Here is a 17,712-nt window from a genome sequence, read left to right as displayed (position 1 = left end):
ACCAGGCATAATTTCTGGAGAGATCCTTTAATTTTGTGCGGAGACCTAATAATGGTAATTACTCTTATTATTATTCCTGGTCTTACATTCATATCTAAATTATGTTTGATATTTTCAGAAGACAGACAAGAAATGGATATCTAAGTACTGCATTCGGCCAAGCAAAACCCGGGAATGCTTCAGGCATTAAAAATTTGTAGTTCCAATGCTTCGATTGTAAATATTATTAATAAATACACAAACAAATATTACAAAAAACATGATTTTTATTGTGGAAAATCAGATACTGCAAAGCAGTGCAAAACCAAAACTGCGAGGGTCTGGAAAAACCAAAACTGGGAGGGTGTAGAAAAGCAGATATTGCAAGTGGAGGAAAACCATAACTGGGTACGTGTGGAAAATCTATAATGCGGGAAGTCGAAAAACCAGTGGATTTTGTCCTGCATTCTTCTGCCAGAGATCCAGATAGAAACCTCATTTCCCCCTTACTTTTTGTGTCACCCCCGTGTATTTTGAAACCAGAGATGGAAGAAATGTAAGGGGTGAATGAGGTTTAGTCCCTTCCGCTTCTATGGAGAAACCTGAAAATATGTTATTTTCCAGAGGAATTTTCCCGGTGGGAAGTAGCGCTCCGTCGGAGAGGGCGTTTTCAATTGCAAAAAATCCAATTTCCGCAAAGCGTTCCAAAATTGCTTCGACTGGTCAACAAAATAATGTATTTAAACTCCAACATAGACAGCATTAATGAAAATGTCTTGAATAGCGATTAATGTATTAATAAATCCGTCAATATTTTATGACTAACGACACTTTGTCTCTTGCATTAGGTTTTAAGTGATTCTGCTAGTGGATAGATTACAATATTACAAAGAAATAAGCAAGCTTTAACATTTTATAAATTCAGTAGGCCTTGTAATTTTGGGAAAACTTCATTCACTGTACAATGAGTTATTGTACACCAAAAACACTGTATTCACAATATACTGTACTGTGTCTGGAAAAGTGAGTACAGTATTTGGCAATACAGTCACAAGTACTGCATTCACTCATATTTAAAGTAATGAATACAGAAAAACTTATACAAGTTTTAAGAATGAGTGATTCATTTGTCAGTTTGAATGCATTCATGCAGACCTCTAGTCTGTACGTATGAACGCTGAGATCTCGGAAACTACAAAAGCTAGAAGGTTGAGATTTCCCACACATATGCTTGGGCTTCTTACGCAGCGCAAGTTTATTTTAGCCCAGTGCCACGCGGGGCCGGCCCCCCCCCCCCCCCCTAACGCCCACAATCGCCCACTAACGATTTTAAAATGAGTCTGGCGCCCATACCTTTAAAGATTTCCGAGAAGTATAAAAGCAATTTTGTTGTGCACATTTATACCTATCGAAATGTAGAAGACATTTTTTAAATCGGATCATTAATTAAAAAGTTATGCGCAATCAAAAAAAGGTTATATATCCATCTCCCTCGCACTCCCTTTAGCCGAGTGACGGGTATTAGATAGTCGGAACACGAACCCGACTATAGCGTTCTCTCTTGTTTAAAAATTATGAATGACCAATTTAAATTTAAATGTTTATATTAGCACCTATAAGAGCAAAAGTAAACAAACAAAAACTTTTGATATCAAATAAAAACACCTCTTAACGAGGTAAAAAACTAGTGACGATCGCACCTTCAACGTACAAAAGTTCTGATATCAACTTATGTGGCAAAAAATGATTTTAGATGCGACTAAATAGTAATAATAATATTCTTGATCAGGATCACTAACCTCGGAAACAACAAAAGCTAAAAAGTTGGGACTACCCACACATATTCTTTGGCTTCCTACGTAGTGCAAGTTTGTTTCAGCCGAGGGCAACGCCCCCTTTAACACCCACAACCGCCATTAACGATTTTAAAAGGTCACTGGGGCCCACACCTTTGAAGATTTCAAAAAAGTAAAAATTCAGTTTTGTTTGTTTGTATAAACACCTATTGAAATGTAAAAGAAATTTTTAAAATATGTCCATTCTTAAAAAGTAATGCCCGATCAAAGTTTTATATCTCCATCTCCCTCACACCAGCTAAGTAACGGGTATTTGATAGTCGGGGCACCCGTCTATAGCATTCTCTCTTGTTTTATTTTAAATAGATTAACATTAAATTCGTCCAATTTACAGATACAGAACGATCGTCGTTTTCTGATAAGGCTTGCGGAGCAACACCACGTCCATATTGAAGAAGTGGACAATTATGTTAAACAGGTAATTGAGAACTTACGGAAAAACGGTCAGTTTGAGATCGAGCAACTGCAAACATGGCAGAGAGTGGAAAGAGACTACATTAAGGGTCTAATTGCCGAATACAAGAACGGTCTGTCTACTGCGGAGTACGAGGAAAAACTGTTAGCAGACCGAGCCCATTTGAATCACCTTGCTGATCAATACCGCCTGAGTGTGGAGCAGATCGAGGAGTGGATGATCGCGGAACTGAAACGTTTGCAGGGCAGCACGGAGGAATCCCTAAAGAGCCTCAGCGCCTGGCAGGTTTCCGAGATGGATCGCCTGCAAAATTTAGTTAAACAACAAAACCATCTGACCTACGTAGAGTTCGAGATGGAGCTAAACCAGGAGCGGGAGCGTTTGCAGAAACTGGCCAACCAATATTCCGTTAACGTCGAGGAGATCGAGGAATGGCTTCGTCGGCAGCTAATCAACCTCCGAACCACCGGCCAGGTAAAGGTCGAGAATATGAGCAAGTGGCAGGTGGAAGAACAACAGCGCCTAATAGAACTGCTACTAAAGAAGCAACAAGAGATGCCTTACGAGCAGGTAGAGCAAGAACTGTATCGGGATCACGACCGGCTGCAGAGCCTTTCGCAGACACATCACGTGGGCATCGACCAAGTGGAGCAATGGCTTCGCGAAGAGCTACAGCGCCTGCATAGCTCCGGTCTCATCCAATTTAAGGAGCAAACACAGTGGCAGGAGAAAATCAGCACCGGTTTGAACCACTGGTTGCAGCAGCAGCGCAATGGAGCTAGCTATCAAGACTTCGTTGACTTCCTCAAGCGCGACAAGCACCGATTGGACGGCATCGCCTCCGACTATCAAGTGACTGTGGAGCAGGTGGAGAAATGGGTAAGATTGGACGACCAAGTTTTAAGTTTTTACTGATTTTAAGTTAATACCAATTTCAAGATAAACACATATGGGGTTATTGACATAACCCTGTTTTTATACCCTTGCAGAGGGTATTATGATTTCAGTCAGAAGTTTGCAACGTAGTGAAGGAGACGCTTCCGACCCTCAAAGTATCAATTCAATCCCGTTTAAATGACACAAAAATGTTCTTAACCCATTAAGCACCCTTAGAACAGTTAGAAAATTAGAAAATTTATTGTGAAGGTCAAATTTTAAACTTTTTTCCAGGGCTTAACACAAAGATGTTTTGATGCAAAAAAAAAATGTCAAATATTTATACCCTTGCAGAGGGTATTATAATTTCAGTCAGATGTTTCCAACGCAGTGAAGGAGACGTTTCCGACCACATAAAGTATATATATTCTTGATCAGCATCAATTGCCGAGTCCATCTAGCCATGTCCGTCTGTCCGTTTCTATGCGAACTAGTCCCTCAGTTTTAAAGCTATCGCGATGATCCCAAAAGTCTTCTTTCTATTGCAGGTAGTACATATGTCGGAACGAGCCAGATCGGACCACTATATCTTATGGCTCCCATAGGAATATTCAAAAAAATAATAGAAAAACTATTTTAACTTTGTAGAAAGTAGGCGTTTTGATTTTTGACAATGTAAAAACAACATTTTAAGTAGGTATACCTGCAAGGGTATATAAACTTCGGCTGGACGAAGTTAACTTCCTTTCTTGTTTTCCTTGTATTTTTTATGATTTATTTTTTACAATTTTATCCGCATTTTCCACCTTTTCATACACCTTTCACCACCACCTTTTCAGAAATATCCCCTTTTTTTTAGGAAAATTTGACTATTATCAATTTTAATGTAACTTCTAAAGTCAAGAAAGAACAAGAAAAGAATCTAGCTGAAGCTTATATACCCTTGCAGATCATTCCTATTAATTTACAAATCGCAAAAATGTTAAATTTCCTATTATTTCTCATTAATTTTCCGATCGTTCCTAAGTCATCTATATGATATATTAGTTCAATTTTGATACAATTAAAATCGGAAATATTTAACATGAGTCATATCCCAGAGTAGAAGAGACGCGCGTGCCGCTCAAACGTTTATATCCTGTAGGTCCCATAGGAACGGAGTAAAATCGATTCATGACCGTCACGAAAATCGTACATATCCCTGTCTCACTTTCACTGCTGACGAACGTTCTCTCTGTCCTCTTCTTACCTCTCTTCGCTCTGAGTGCGCTCGCACATGGTGCAAATACATATATAAGGTGGTATCGTCAGCTCTTCTGATGACGTTAAATATATTTACTTCTCTGTCCCTCTTAAGCGATAGAATGAGATAGCTAGATAGAGACTGGCACAAATGCCGTCCTCAAAAGAGAGCAGCTCTTGCGCTGAGACCACCTTACACATATAGTTGCACCATGCGCTCGCACAAAGTTGAAAGCTTGTATGAGAATACGATTTTTAAGCCGAAATCATTTCTGTGACATCAATTAAGCTTGCACAATCAGGGTATAAGCGCGTTCCGATCGGACGTCTATTTCTTCTAGCCCGGTGAAAAATTTAAAAATTTTATTATACCCTTGGAGAGGGTATTATGATTTCAGTCAGAAGTTTGCAACGCAGTGAAGGAGAAGTTTCCGTATATATATGGCTCATTCCACGTGAAACGTGACAGGCCAATTTGGGTCAAATCTCAGAATCAATCGAAACTTTTTTTTTCGATAGAGGATTGAAATATAAGGATCGGTTTTTATTTTTTTTTTTTTAACTCTTACCGTTTATTTTAAAAAAATAATTTTCTAATTAAGCTCCGATTTTTCAGTTATGCATCACTTGAGACTCGTTTGAGTTATTTCAATATTTGGTATGCAACTTTGTGAGACATGTTCATGTCTTTCAGAAAAATAATTTAAAAAATTTTTAATTTTAAAATTAAGTATTTTTTAAGAGAATTTAAATTTAAAAAAATTCTGTACGCCGGAATACGCGCGGTTTCCGAATAAAAAAATTATCCCCATATTGCTTCATTAATTCTTCACGAAGTGGTAAAAAAAAATTTTGGTATTTGCAAGACCTACTAGTAAAGACAACGATTTTAGTTTAGCAACTTTGCATCAAGCAACAACAGCGCAACGTTCAATACTCAGGCAGCGTAAGTTGTTCTGTGCTGGCAAAAATGGCTACTTTTGTTCATGAATAATTTTTAAACGTGACTTTTTACAATAACGTGTTATATGCCAAAATTTAAGGAATCTCAAGGGCTATATAGATTAAAGTTTTTAATTAAAACGTTAAAGCTGCTTTTGAGGAAAAAAAAGAAAGGTTATAAATATTTTGTTTTCTTCATCATTTCTAAGTAATGGCCCCAAACAGCTCCAATATCCATATTTAGAGCAAAAAATCATTAGATTTACTTAAGCTTAGCTTCTAAAGTGGTTGGAATTTCGAAATTTTGATTTTGCAGAATTTTTGGTCTTGAAAGGGCCTAATTAGAAATCTAAAAGAAATTTCGATATCCCCCATAATTTGGGGGCTACATTTAAAATTAACTTTTCGATTTAAAAAATCTAAACCGCTGCTCCGATCGAGATGATTTTTTGGTAAATGGTTATTCTATGGCCCAAATGCTTAAGCTTAGTTTTTTAAATTTTTAACATTTTTTTAAAAGTATTTTTACCGAATTCATTTAGATTTCCTAAGTTATTGCGTTGCATTTCGTGGGAGCCCGCCGAGAGAGCGAAACCCAGAGAGCGAATGGCAAGAGAGCGACGGCGGAGAGAGCAGCAGCAAAGAAAACTGTCGATGGGGAGGGGTAGTGCTGTGGGGAAGGGGGAGGGGAAAAGGGCAATTTTAGTTAAAATTTGTTTTGAATTTTAAAAACTTTAACTGCTGTTCCGATCAATATGATTTTCGATCAATAGTCAGTCCTGTGGATAAAAAATATTTTTTATTTAAAAAAAAATATTTTTCATTTTGTAGCAGAAGTAAAAGCCTTATTTAATTTCCACCATGGAAGAAGATAAAAAATTACTACAAATTCTGTAAACAAAGCCAAAATGTTTCCAAGTTAAATATCTTAAGATTCGAACTTTAGCCCAAAAACGTATGTATATTTGGATATGTTTTGATTTGTCCAATACATGTACAATACAATACATACACACAATGTGTGTTTATGTTTCTATTTGAAAGTCGATAATGTGCTCAAATACAAATAAAATTATTCATTTCCTTTCAGCTAATGCAAAATTTGACGAGTTTAATTTTAATAATTACACTGTGCAGCATTTTTAGTGCTTTTAAAATTTACCTCGATGGATGCTATATTTTTGGATTCGTTACGAATTCCCAAGTTAAACTGAGTTTTCCAAAAAGTTCCCCGACGCAAGGATTCTTAGCAAAAGGACCTCAAAGTTCGAAAAATTGTGAAATTGGCCAACTTTGCGGAGCTCTCAGAGGCAAATGGATGCATGGTTTGGTTCGATGTTAAAGTTTTTTAAAAGATACACCCTTTATCTTTTAAACCCCATACTTAAAAAATTTTTAAGATTTTTTTTAAGGCAGAAACAAATTCTAGAAAACATAGTCAAAAAACATAAAAGTATACAGCTGCGGTCAAAATGGTAGTAGTGTTGCCGCCCTGTGTATTTAAAAGTTTGTTGTTGTAATTGATCTTTTCCTGGTAATATTGTATTGATTATAATTTTACTATTAGACTAATTGGATAAGAAAAAATTACAACATCAAACTTTTAAAAACAGAAGGCGGCAACACTGCTACTATTTTGACCGCAGCTTTTGCCAAACCCTTCCTGTTGTGCCACGAGGTGCAAGAGCTGACGAAATAAAGGCCTGTTTAAAATCTTAATTTTTATGGCCGCAGATAAAAAAACTAGCGCTCACGAAAAATATGCGAGTGCACTTAAAAGGAGACAGTTCTGCAGGAATTTTTGCCGAAACTCTTTTAAAAATTGGGAATGGCGTCCATCCAACAGTTGATGGAAAAATAGTTATAACGCTTAGGAAATGTAGTCAAAAACGTTCAAGATCTTACATCCAAAATATTTCCTGACATTTCTAACATATCAAGTAAAAGCTTAGATTGGCTATCTGAGCGCGCCATTTTGACAACGAAAAATGAAAGAGCACTATTAATAATTTATTGCTAAACTCATTTGATGGTTTAGAATGATGGTCTTCTATAAATCGGTCGACTCTGTTCCTGATGCTGATAATGCTGTTCATTACCCTGTTGAATTTTTAAATTCTTTGAATCCTCCAGGAATTCCTCAGCATAATCTGTCAGGATTGGAGCACCCGTAATGTTATTGAGAAATTTAAGTCCCCTAAAGTTATGCAATGGGACACGATTGCAGATAAAAGGTCTTCATAAGAATATAATCGAAGCAACAGTATTTACGGGATGCGCGAAGGGGAAAACAGTGTTTATACCCAGGATCCCATTAATACCATCCAGTCTGCCGTTTCAGTTTAAAAGGCTACAATTCCCTCTAAAAGTTTGCTTTGCAATAACTATAAATAAATCGCAGGGGCAGACTTTGAAGCTGGCTGGACTAGATCTTAGAGAAGATTGCTCTCTCATGGACAATTTTATGTCGCATGCTCTAGAGTTAGCTCCGCCAGTAGCCTTATTATTCTCGCTCCTGAAGGATCTTCTAAAAATGTTGTTTACACAGAGGTTTTAAAGTAATCTACTCAAAACTAATTTTAAGCGAACGAAGTCGCACCGGGTACAGCTAGTATGAAATAAAGCGCAAGGGTATAGCTGTAGTATTTCGCAAGTTATGGGCTTACGAAATTTAGGCATAGCAAGAACAGCTATAGTTTCTCCGCTGTATAAAACCTCAAAAATGTCCAGGACTTTAAACCATGGACTGCAAATAAGTGTTATGAGTTTAAAACAAGAAAGGAAGCTAGCTTCGGCCAGCCGAAGCTTATATACCCTTGCAGATCATTCCTATTAATTAACAAATCGCAAAAATGTTCAATTTTCTAATATTTCTCGTTAATTTTCCGATCGTTCCTATGGCAGCTATATGATATAGTCGTCCGATTTTGATCAAATTAAAATTGAAATTCGGAAATATTTATAAAGAGTCATATCCTAGAGTAGAAGATAATACAATAAAAACCAAAGAAGCTAGAATTTATTTCCTATTACTTTTCCATTAATTTTCCGATCGTTCCTATGGCAGCTATATGATATAGTAGTCCGATTTTTTAAATAATTAATTCGAAATTCAGAAATATTTAAAAAATAACATCCCCAAAAGTAAAAGGTAATATTTCAAAAAACACCGAAGCTAGAATTTTTTAAAGTTTTTTTTTTCCGATCCTTCCTATGGGAGCTATAAGATATAGTTGTCCGATCCGGTCAGCTCCGACATATATACTACCTGCAATAGAAAGAAGACTTTTGCGAAAGTTTCGTCCCGATAGCTCAAAAACTGAGAGACTAGTTTGCGTAGAAACAGACAGACGGACAGACGGACGGACAGACGGATAGACGGACAGACGGACATGGCTAGATCGACTCGTCTTGTGATGCTGATCAAGAATATATATACTTTGGGGTCGGAAACGTCTCCTTCACTGCGTTGCAAACTTCTGACTGAAATCATAATACCCTCTGCAAGGGTATAAAAATTTAAATCCAAAACAGCGCACACTGGTTGGGCTTGTATGGAGCTGTTGAGATATCGTTATGAAATTTTCCCCAAAAATCTAATAAAATATTCTGAATATATAGTAAAAAAAAATTGGCTACATCGGAAGACTCTATCCTATAGCACACATAGCACCTTAGTGGCTGATATGGCGATGGTGCGCAAAAATACTTCCAGTGAAGTTACAGTGCACAGTGCCAAAAATACGATTTTTTTTTAAAGAAAATTACCAATATATGTTTGAATTCCTTGTCAAAATACATCAAACTAATTTATGGCAGAGTTTTAAAGAATTCCGGCAAGTAGATTTCTTTTACCGTATTTTCAAAGTGCAAAAATTTATTAAATATTGATGGAAATTAATAAAAATCTTGAAGCCAAAGATGCTGATGTAGCTGTTCGACTTTTCACGAATCTTGTAGATGTGATCACTTTCAAGGAATAAAAAATATAATATAGGTCGTATGTCTTACTTGTTCCCTAAAATAAATGTATTTGTTGATTTTTACGGTTTTTTTGTCGTTTGTTCATCAATTTAGTAAAAGCGTATACCGCCGACTCGCTGCGGTTTTGCCTTGGTTTTCGGTAATTAAAGTTTTAATTGAAGGCTTAAATCGAAGTCGAGCCATTTCGATGAGCTTTGCTAAGAGAGCCCAAAAGTATGCCGTACTTTTTCTCTTCAGGTTTAAGTGAACATTTTGCCCGCCAAAATTTGATTTTAGTGTGACTAACATCTAAAATCAACTTTTTACGTACACTAATCGATCATGGTATTTTCGAAATCTATATAGTTTAGATCCGAAAACTGTTAAACAGGAAATTACAGCGCAGAGGTGAAATGCCCGGTAGAGGGCTTAAGGGATTTAATGGAGGACTTAAGTATGCCCAATGGTATTCAGCATTTCTTGTACTTCCTTCAGGTGAGAACTAAAATATGACTAATCTGGACTATGCAAATATAAATGTAGCATGCATTTGTGATGACTTCAGAATATGTCAAATTAACATTAAACAAATTTAAAAACCATATTTTTAAAACAATGTTTTTTAATATAATAAAAGTCTTAAGTGAAAACAAGAAAAACAAGAAAGGAAGCTACCTTCGGCCAGCCGAAGCTTATATACCCTTGTAGATAAAGTAATGCTCACTCGGTGCAGGTCCAGGGATTCCAGATTCAGCGTTTCTATTTTAATTTTGTTTATACATAAGTAGTCAAGAATCAAAACGCCTACTTCCTACAAAGTTACAATGAATTTTCTTACATTTGTTTGAATATTCCTATGGGAGCCTTAAGATATAGTGGTCCGATCCGGCTCGCTCCGACATATATACTACCTGCAATAGAAAGAAGACTTTCGAAAAAGTTTCATCGCGATAGCTTTAAAACTGAGAGACTAGTTCGCATAGAAACGGACAGACGGACATGGCTAGATAGACTCGGCTATTGGTGCTGATCAAGAATATATATATACTTTATGTTATAAACAATTTTGATTTTGCGTATAACTTTTTAGTGAATGGTCCGATTTGAAAAATGTTGGTATGGTATAAATAGTATAAATATACACAACAAAATTGCATTTATACTTCTCGGAAATCTTTAAAGATGTGGGCGCAGACACATTTTAAAATCGTTAGTGGGCGATTGTGGGCGTTAGAGGGGACGTGGCGCTCGGCTGAAATAAACTTGCGCTGCGTAGGAGGCCCAAGAATATGTGTGGAAAACCTCAACCTTCTAGCTTTTGTAGTTTCCGAGATCTCAGCGTTTATACGGACAGACAGACGGACAGACGGTCAGAAGGACATGGCTAGATCGACTCGGCTAGTGACCCTGATCAAGAATATATATACACGCAGAAAAATGATGGACAACATTTAAGGTCATGCATAGCCTAAAACATTTTAAATGGACTAAAAGTCCCTTTTTAGGTCATGTACTGCCTAAAAATTTAAATGTTTGGTATATTTGCCCTACTATTTAGGTCCCGTATAGCCTAATATTTTAGGTCATCTCGGGCCTTAAAATTAATGCATTTTACCTAAATAAATTTGCACGGAACTCTGATACCGTTCTAGCGACGCTATAATTCCCAACCAGTTATATCCTATTTAAATCATAAAATATTAACAGCTACACTTAACGTTTTTATTACCTTCAAACATTGACAAATACACTGATAACACTCATAAAGGAGGGATCGGGGGGTAACATATCTAAAAGTCTATTTAAACATGAAAATTACGTTCACATAATACATAAATAAAGGATTAATAACACTATGCAGCATTAAAAATGTACCTCGATGGATGCTATATTATTGGATTCGTTGCGAATTCCCAAGTAAAACTGCGTTTTCCAAAAAGTTCCCCGACGCAAGGATTTTTAGCAAAAGGACCTCAAAGTTCAAAAAATGCTGAAATAGGCCAACTTTCCGGAGCTCTCAGAGGCAAACGGATTCATGGTTTGATTCGGTGTTAAAATTTTTTAAAATATAGACTCTTTATCTTTTAAACCCCATACTTAGAATAACAAATTTTAGAAAACATAATCAAAAAACATAAAAGCATACAGCTGCGGTAAAAATAGTGCTAGTATTGCCGCCCTGTGTTTTTAAAGGTTTGTTTGTGAATCGTCACTGTGAAGAAAGTAAGAAAAACTATTTTAAAAATTCCAAAACAATTCACGAAAACCTGATGAGTGTCCTAAAAATTAAGAACATAAGGTGTCTTTGGATCAAAAATGCATTGTAGAAGAAAATATTTTTATTTCATTTTTAAACGCTGTTCACAAATGAAGATTTTTAAACTTTGCTGTGACTTTAAAATTTTAAATGCGCCCACCTCCTCGTGTGGTTGAGTTAGATTGAATTTTCCAAAACGACCGTATAAAAGAGACATGTAACTATTTAATTCCGAAAAGATTACCAAAATTGGTTGACCACTCTGAAGATATATCCCAAAAGACGAATAAAATTAGTGATTTTCTTAAATGAAAGATACCGCAAATACCAGAGCTGATGGACTATAGACGTAGTCGCAACTTAAGCTTTAAAACAGGGGTGCTCAAAATTGCCTTACGGCAGTGCCCTTACCAACACAATTAAAAGAAAATCACACGCACGCAAGTAACGACTCAGACACCATCATGAAAAAGACAACAACACTTTGCACTGTGAGTTGAGGAGAAAAAAAAAGTTCAATGAAATTTGTTGTTGGCTTGGCTCGCTCTTATCTATTGCGGATAGCGACACAAAGAGGACGCGGTTCGTGCATAGGCAAGCATTGCGAGTGCACTGCCGTATGCTTAGTGCTCTTACAAAAACAATTGTGCTCGTGTGCCATAGGACTGAGCACCCCTGCTTTAAAAAGCCTCATTTATCGAAATAAAATGGTGGCGGGCCTGGACACCGACCCATGTCACATTTTGTCGGCCTGTGTAATAAATCAAACAGATTAATTTCACAAAATGAACTTATTAAAGTAAATACCTGAAACTTTAAAGTTTATTTTAAATAAACGAAATCGGACCTCTCCTGCGAACGTTTGACCACTTTGAAATGCAACTTTGTTTTTGACGAAATGCTAACGTAACGCCGCACAGTGTAAGATTTTGCCAATCTAGCGGAACTTTTAGCAAAAGTTGAACTATTTTTGAGGTCGATGAGCTTTTAGCAGCACTTTTAGAGATGTTCAACTATTACGAAAACAGGCACAAAACAAAACAAATAATTTTTTTTTGGGAGATAACGGTTTTTAAAGCTGGACTTTAGAAATGAATGCAAAATTGCACTGGGAAGCGAGCAACAGTTGACAAAGTTTAGTCTTATCAATTGCATCGCGTGATCAGTGGGAGCAGCCAAAAGTTATTTTTCCCAGAAACTTTAGACAATTCTTAATCCACTTTTAAAAACAAACAAATTTTTTTGGGACCAAAAAATTTTTTTCTCATTTTTTGAAAAAAGTGCCAACAAGTAAGTGTATTTTTTCATATTTCTGTTTTTTGGTGGAAAAAAACTTATATTATTCTATCGTATTCTATCCAACCAGAACATACATCATTCGCATGCATTCATTCTGATTCAGAATCTAAAATAAAATCTTGCCCATATTTTGCCCAAAGACCTTCTATTTAGAAATGAGTGAAATAAGCCGTGCTGCATTTTTCGAGGTTTGGTCGAAAAACATAAAAACCGCTCAGCGAGACGCTCTTGTAAAGCACGCAGTGATGGTGTTTGGCAATGACATTGATCACTCCAAATTGAAATTACACATGAGTAAACTGTCTTTTGAGTTTCAAAACAGATTTGAGAAATCTAGGAGAGACAAGGCCAGGTTTTTGGCTCATAATGCAAGTTGGCTTCAGGTCACATTAAATGGCGAAGACTATCGCATTGATGTCATTGCTTCCACCTCAAATACAAGAGGGAGGGCACAAAAAGCCTATTCTGAGTGTTGTCCTAAAACACAAAAAAAGAAAAGCCAAGAATTGTTGTCAACGATAGATGAGGATCAATTGCTATCAGCCGCAGAACAGGCTTTGCGGGCGGAAGGTAAACGGGATTCAGCTAAATTAATTAACGAATTATCAAATGCTCCCGCGTCGACGGGGACTATAATTAAGAAAGCTAAATTATCTTCTAATAGCACTGCAAAACGCCTTTCAGCAGATCAAGCACTTGCCCTTATGATAGACAGTAAATTATCAATGCACCAGTACAATACCTTGCGGCACCATACAAAAATTGTCTGTCCAAAATTATATCCATGTTATGATCTCGTTAAGGAGTCTAAAATGTTATGCTATCCTACTGGTATAAAAGTAAGAGAATCCTATGCTGAAATAAGTTTACAATCCCTTATTGATCATACCGTAAAACGGTTGATAAGTGCTCAAGAAGACATTTTTAAGTCACTGTCTCCACTAGACGATGTACACATGAAGTTTGAATTGTTACCATTTAATAAAAAAAAATCTTAAAAATATAAACCAAAGTTTTTTTGTTTTTGTTATCAATTATCTTTAATATAAAACCTTATTTGCAGCTGCTCAGCTTATAACATCGAAGTCACAGCTAAAAACATGAGCATATAACCAAAATGCAACATTTTTCAAAAAAAAAAAAAAAGTGGTCTCCAAAAATTAAAAAAAAAATTTTTTAAGTTGGCGAAAATTATAACAAAAAATACGAAAATACTTAAAAATGTCGAACATTTTTTTAAAATATTTTTTGTTGGGGTTTTTATCTTTAAAAAAAACAGTTTTTTTCAATTTTTAACGCCCCCAAAAGTGCCACGCACATAATCGTTGGGCCTACTAGAATATTCACTCCAAATTTGAAGCCGATATCTTTAAAAATACGACTCCTACTGATTTAAGTTCCCCTAGATTGGCAAAATCTTACACTGTGCGCCGCTGCGCTACAAAACTGAACACATGTTCACGCATTGCGTTCTATTTTTAGAAAGTCCCGTTATATTTCCAGAAAAAACCGGTTTGCCATCAAGGAGCTTGGACATTTTTGAGAGAATTTTTTTACTTATTACACATTTTTGGTACTGGCGATTTTTTGAATTTTGGCCTATGGGCGCGACCACTGTGCAGCGTCCAAAAAATATGGGAAAAATACCACTTAGCAAATGGGAAAACAAGATAAACCTTTTTTTTAAATTTTTTTTAATAAAAATTGAAAATAAGTCTTATTTTAAAATTTTTATTATGAAAATTGAAAGAAAAGTCTTATTCTTCAATTTTTATTAAAAAAATTTAAAAATTGAAAATAAGTTCTATTCTCCAATTTGTATTATATACTCGTATATTGAAAATAAGTCTTATTCTCCAACTTTTATTATATAAATTGAAAATAATTCTTACTCTCCAATTTTTATACCCTTGCAGAGTTTATTATGATTTCAGTCAGAAGTTTGCAACGCAGTGAAGGAGACGTTTCCGACACCATAAAGTATATATATTCTTGATCAGCATCACTAGACGAGTCGATCTAGCCATGTCCATCTGTCCGTCCGTCTGTCCGTCCGTCTGTCCGTCCGTTTCTACGCAAACTAGTCTCTCAGTCTCTCAAGCTATCAGGATAAAACTTTCCCAAAAGTCTTCTTTCTATTGCAGGTAGTATATAAGTCGGAACGAGCCGGATCGGACAACTATATCATATAGCTCTCATAGGAACAATCGGGAAAAAAAAAATAAAAAAAATATATCTTGGGTGTTTTTGAACCTATAACATCCTACTTTTGAAAATGTAATTTTTTATCAAATTCTGAATTTCAAATCAAATTTTTTCAAAATCGGACGACTATATCATATAGCTGCCATAGGAACGATCGGAAAATTAATGGGAATATAATAGTAAATAAATTATTGCTTCGTTGGTTTTTATTGTATTCTCTTCTACTCTAGGATATAACTCTTTTCAAATATTTTCGAATTTCGATTTTAATTTTATCAAAATCGAACTACTATATCATATAGCTGCCATTGAAACGAACGCAAAATTAATGAGAAATAATAGGAAAATTAACATTTTTGCGATTTGTAAATTAATAGGAATTATCTGCAAGGGTATATAAGCTTCGGCTGGCCGAAGCTAGCTTCGTTTCTTGTTATTATAAAAATTGAAAATAAAAATTAAATCCACATATCTTTTAACCAATGCACTATGGGAAAAAAGTCAATTTTTTGGCATAAAATCAACTTATTTTACAAATTATTTTTAAAAATTAAATATATTTTGTGAATTTACATACCCTAATTAGCCAAGAACAGTTATCTAAGATTTTTTTCTAACAACATTATAGTGTTGATAAGCGAACAAAGTCAGCTCTTCGATTGACTTTGTTGTGTGCGTAAATAAGTGAAATATCTTTGCAAACTTTCAGTGCTTATTTTGTGGATCAACAAAATGGTTTATTATTTCTGATCATGTCAAATCATAGCAAAGGTATTTAAAAATATATCTTAGATTACATGTTTTAATTATTATGGCTTGTTGTCCAACTGTGAACTGTTTTAAATGTGTCTCTTTTTAGCTTAAAACTAACAAGTTTGTTTGTGTTCCGTGGTGTACAATTTATAAATGGCACAAAGTTGCAAAAAGGTAAAAACGCAAAGTTATTACCAAATGTATCCTTAATATCGCAAAACTAATAATTTTTGCAACTTTTTGCACGTTTCTTCAAAAAAATGACTTAAATCCAGCAACTTATAAACATAAAAAAAAATATTTTTTAAATAAAAAAACAATCTAAGTGGCTTTCATTAATCTTAAAAATTGAATTCATGGAAAGGGACAAGTCAAGTGAAAATCCTGGCTGCAAAGGGCTCAAATATAAAGAAGCTGGACCCCAATTAAAGCTAAAATTGGCATCTGCTCTTAGATAATATTTCACTTTTCTTGTACATGTCAGCAATTTTTTTTTTTTAAATTTTAAAAATTAACGTAATCCGAAATTATTTTACCGTCTTACCAATACAAATACAAATTTTTTAAAATCCCTGCCAATTAATTTGAATATGCGGCGTGGGCGGTGGATGAAAGCAATGGTCCGATTCAAAAAGCAACAAAAACCGAAATTACAGCTTTATCTTAATAATATATATAAAAAATTTCTAAATTGTATCTTTAAAACTAGAGTTTATGGCAAAAAAATAGACTTTTTCCCATAGTGCAATGGGTATATTGCAAAAATCTAAAAACAGGATTGATCTTCGAGTCAATACCTTAAAATAATTATAATACTTAAAATTACTTTTAATGTTCTATATATGTAACTTCTATGTTCTGTGGCAGTAATATGACGTCAAAAAACCATATAGTACCGGAAAATCTAAATGATAAGATTAAATAGCCCAGTCGAAACGCACCTCTCCCTCTGTCTCTTTTTGCATAAACTAACAAAAAAAAATGAAAGCCGCAAATTTGCCAATTATTTATAAGTACCCATATATTTATTTAGGTTAAGTTATGTATGATCCACAAAAACATATCCTCTTGTTTTTAAGAGCGAGCCGGATCGGACCACTATATCTTAGGGCTCCCATAGGAATATTCAAACAAATATAAGAAAATTCATTGTAACTTTGTAGGAAGTAGGCGTTTCGATCTTTGACAACTTAAAAACCAAATTTAAATAGGCACGCTGAATATGGAATCCCTGGAACTGCACCGAGTGGGCATTAAACTATAGGTGTTTGCTTTATCTGCAAGGGTATATAAGCTAGCTTCCTTTCTTGTTTTAAACCAACTTGTCCGCTCTATGTCAAAATCAAAAAGGGAAGAGCGAGAGCAAAACACTTTTAGTGTTACCAGTTTGCGTTTGGTCAAATATCTTTTGCTCCAGGAAATACCGAATTGGTTTCCATACACCTTCTCAAAAGATACATTGACCAATTTAAACGTTAAGTTAGCATTGCAATATCATTCTTATTCGGACAGTTGTATATTCTGGGAACAGTAATAAATGATCCATACAAAAAACAAACTAGTTCTACGATTAAGGGGGGAGATACAAATGGGCACTTCCAAAAAAAAGTCCACCAAGCCAAAAACCTTGAAACTTGAATAAAACATATTTCCACATGATTTTGCCCCGATATTAGTTTCTAATTAGTTGGATACTGAGCTTAACTACAAATTTGGAGTATAGTTTGATTATTTTTATGGCAAACCCCACCAATATGCGGAAAAATCAGTTTTTGGCTATTTTTTTGTTATTTTTTGTACCTGTCTTCTGTTGTTAATTTATCCTATAAGAATGCTAATATGGGACATTTTTCTGTACTGAATGCTTCATTCACATGCTAAACTATTAAGTTAAAACCAAAACTTCCCGCAATTAAGAGATAGAG

At 35.2% G+C, this 17,712-nt stretch overlaps 1 protein-coding gene across 2 annotated transcripts in view; it reads left to right on the top strand.

Annotated features, from left to right (window-relative positions):
• Tig (Tiggrin) overlaps positions 1-17,712 on the top strand; it is a 94,336-nt gene that overhangs the window by 31,977 nt on the left and 44,647 nt on the right. For both annotated transcript variants that reach the window (XM_044393694.2, XM_044393693.2), the window contains exon 4: positions 2,170-3,129. In XM_044393694.2, coding sequence (XP_044249629.1) covers positions 2,170-3,129 — 960 coding nt within the window. The remainder of the gene's footprint in view (positions 1-2,169; positions 3,130-17,712) is intronic.

This window comes from Drosophila takahashii, chromosome 2L (genome assembly GCF_030179915.1).
Source record: "Drosophila takahashii strain IR98-3 E-12201 chromosome 2L, DtakHiC1v2, whole genome shotgun sequence".
Lineage (NCBI taxonomy): Eukaryota > Metazoa > Arthropoda > Insecta > Diptera > Drosophilidae > Drosophila > Drosophila takahashii.
This window is presented reverse-complemented; position numbering and strand designations above follow the sequence as displayed.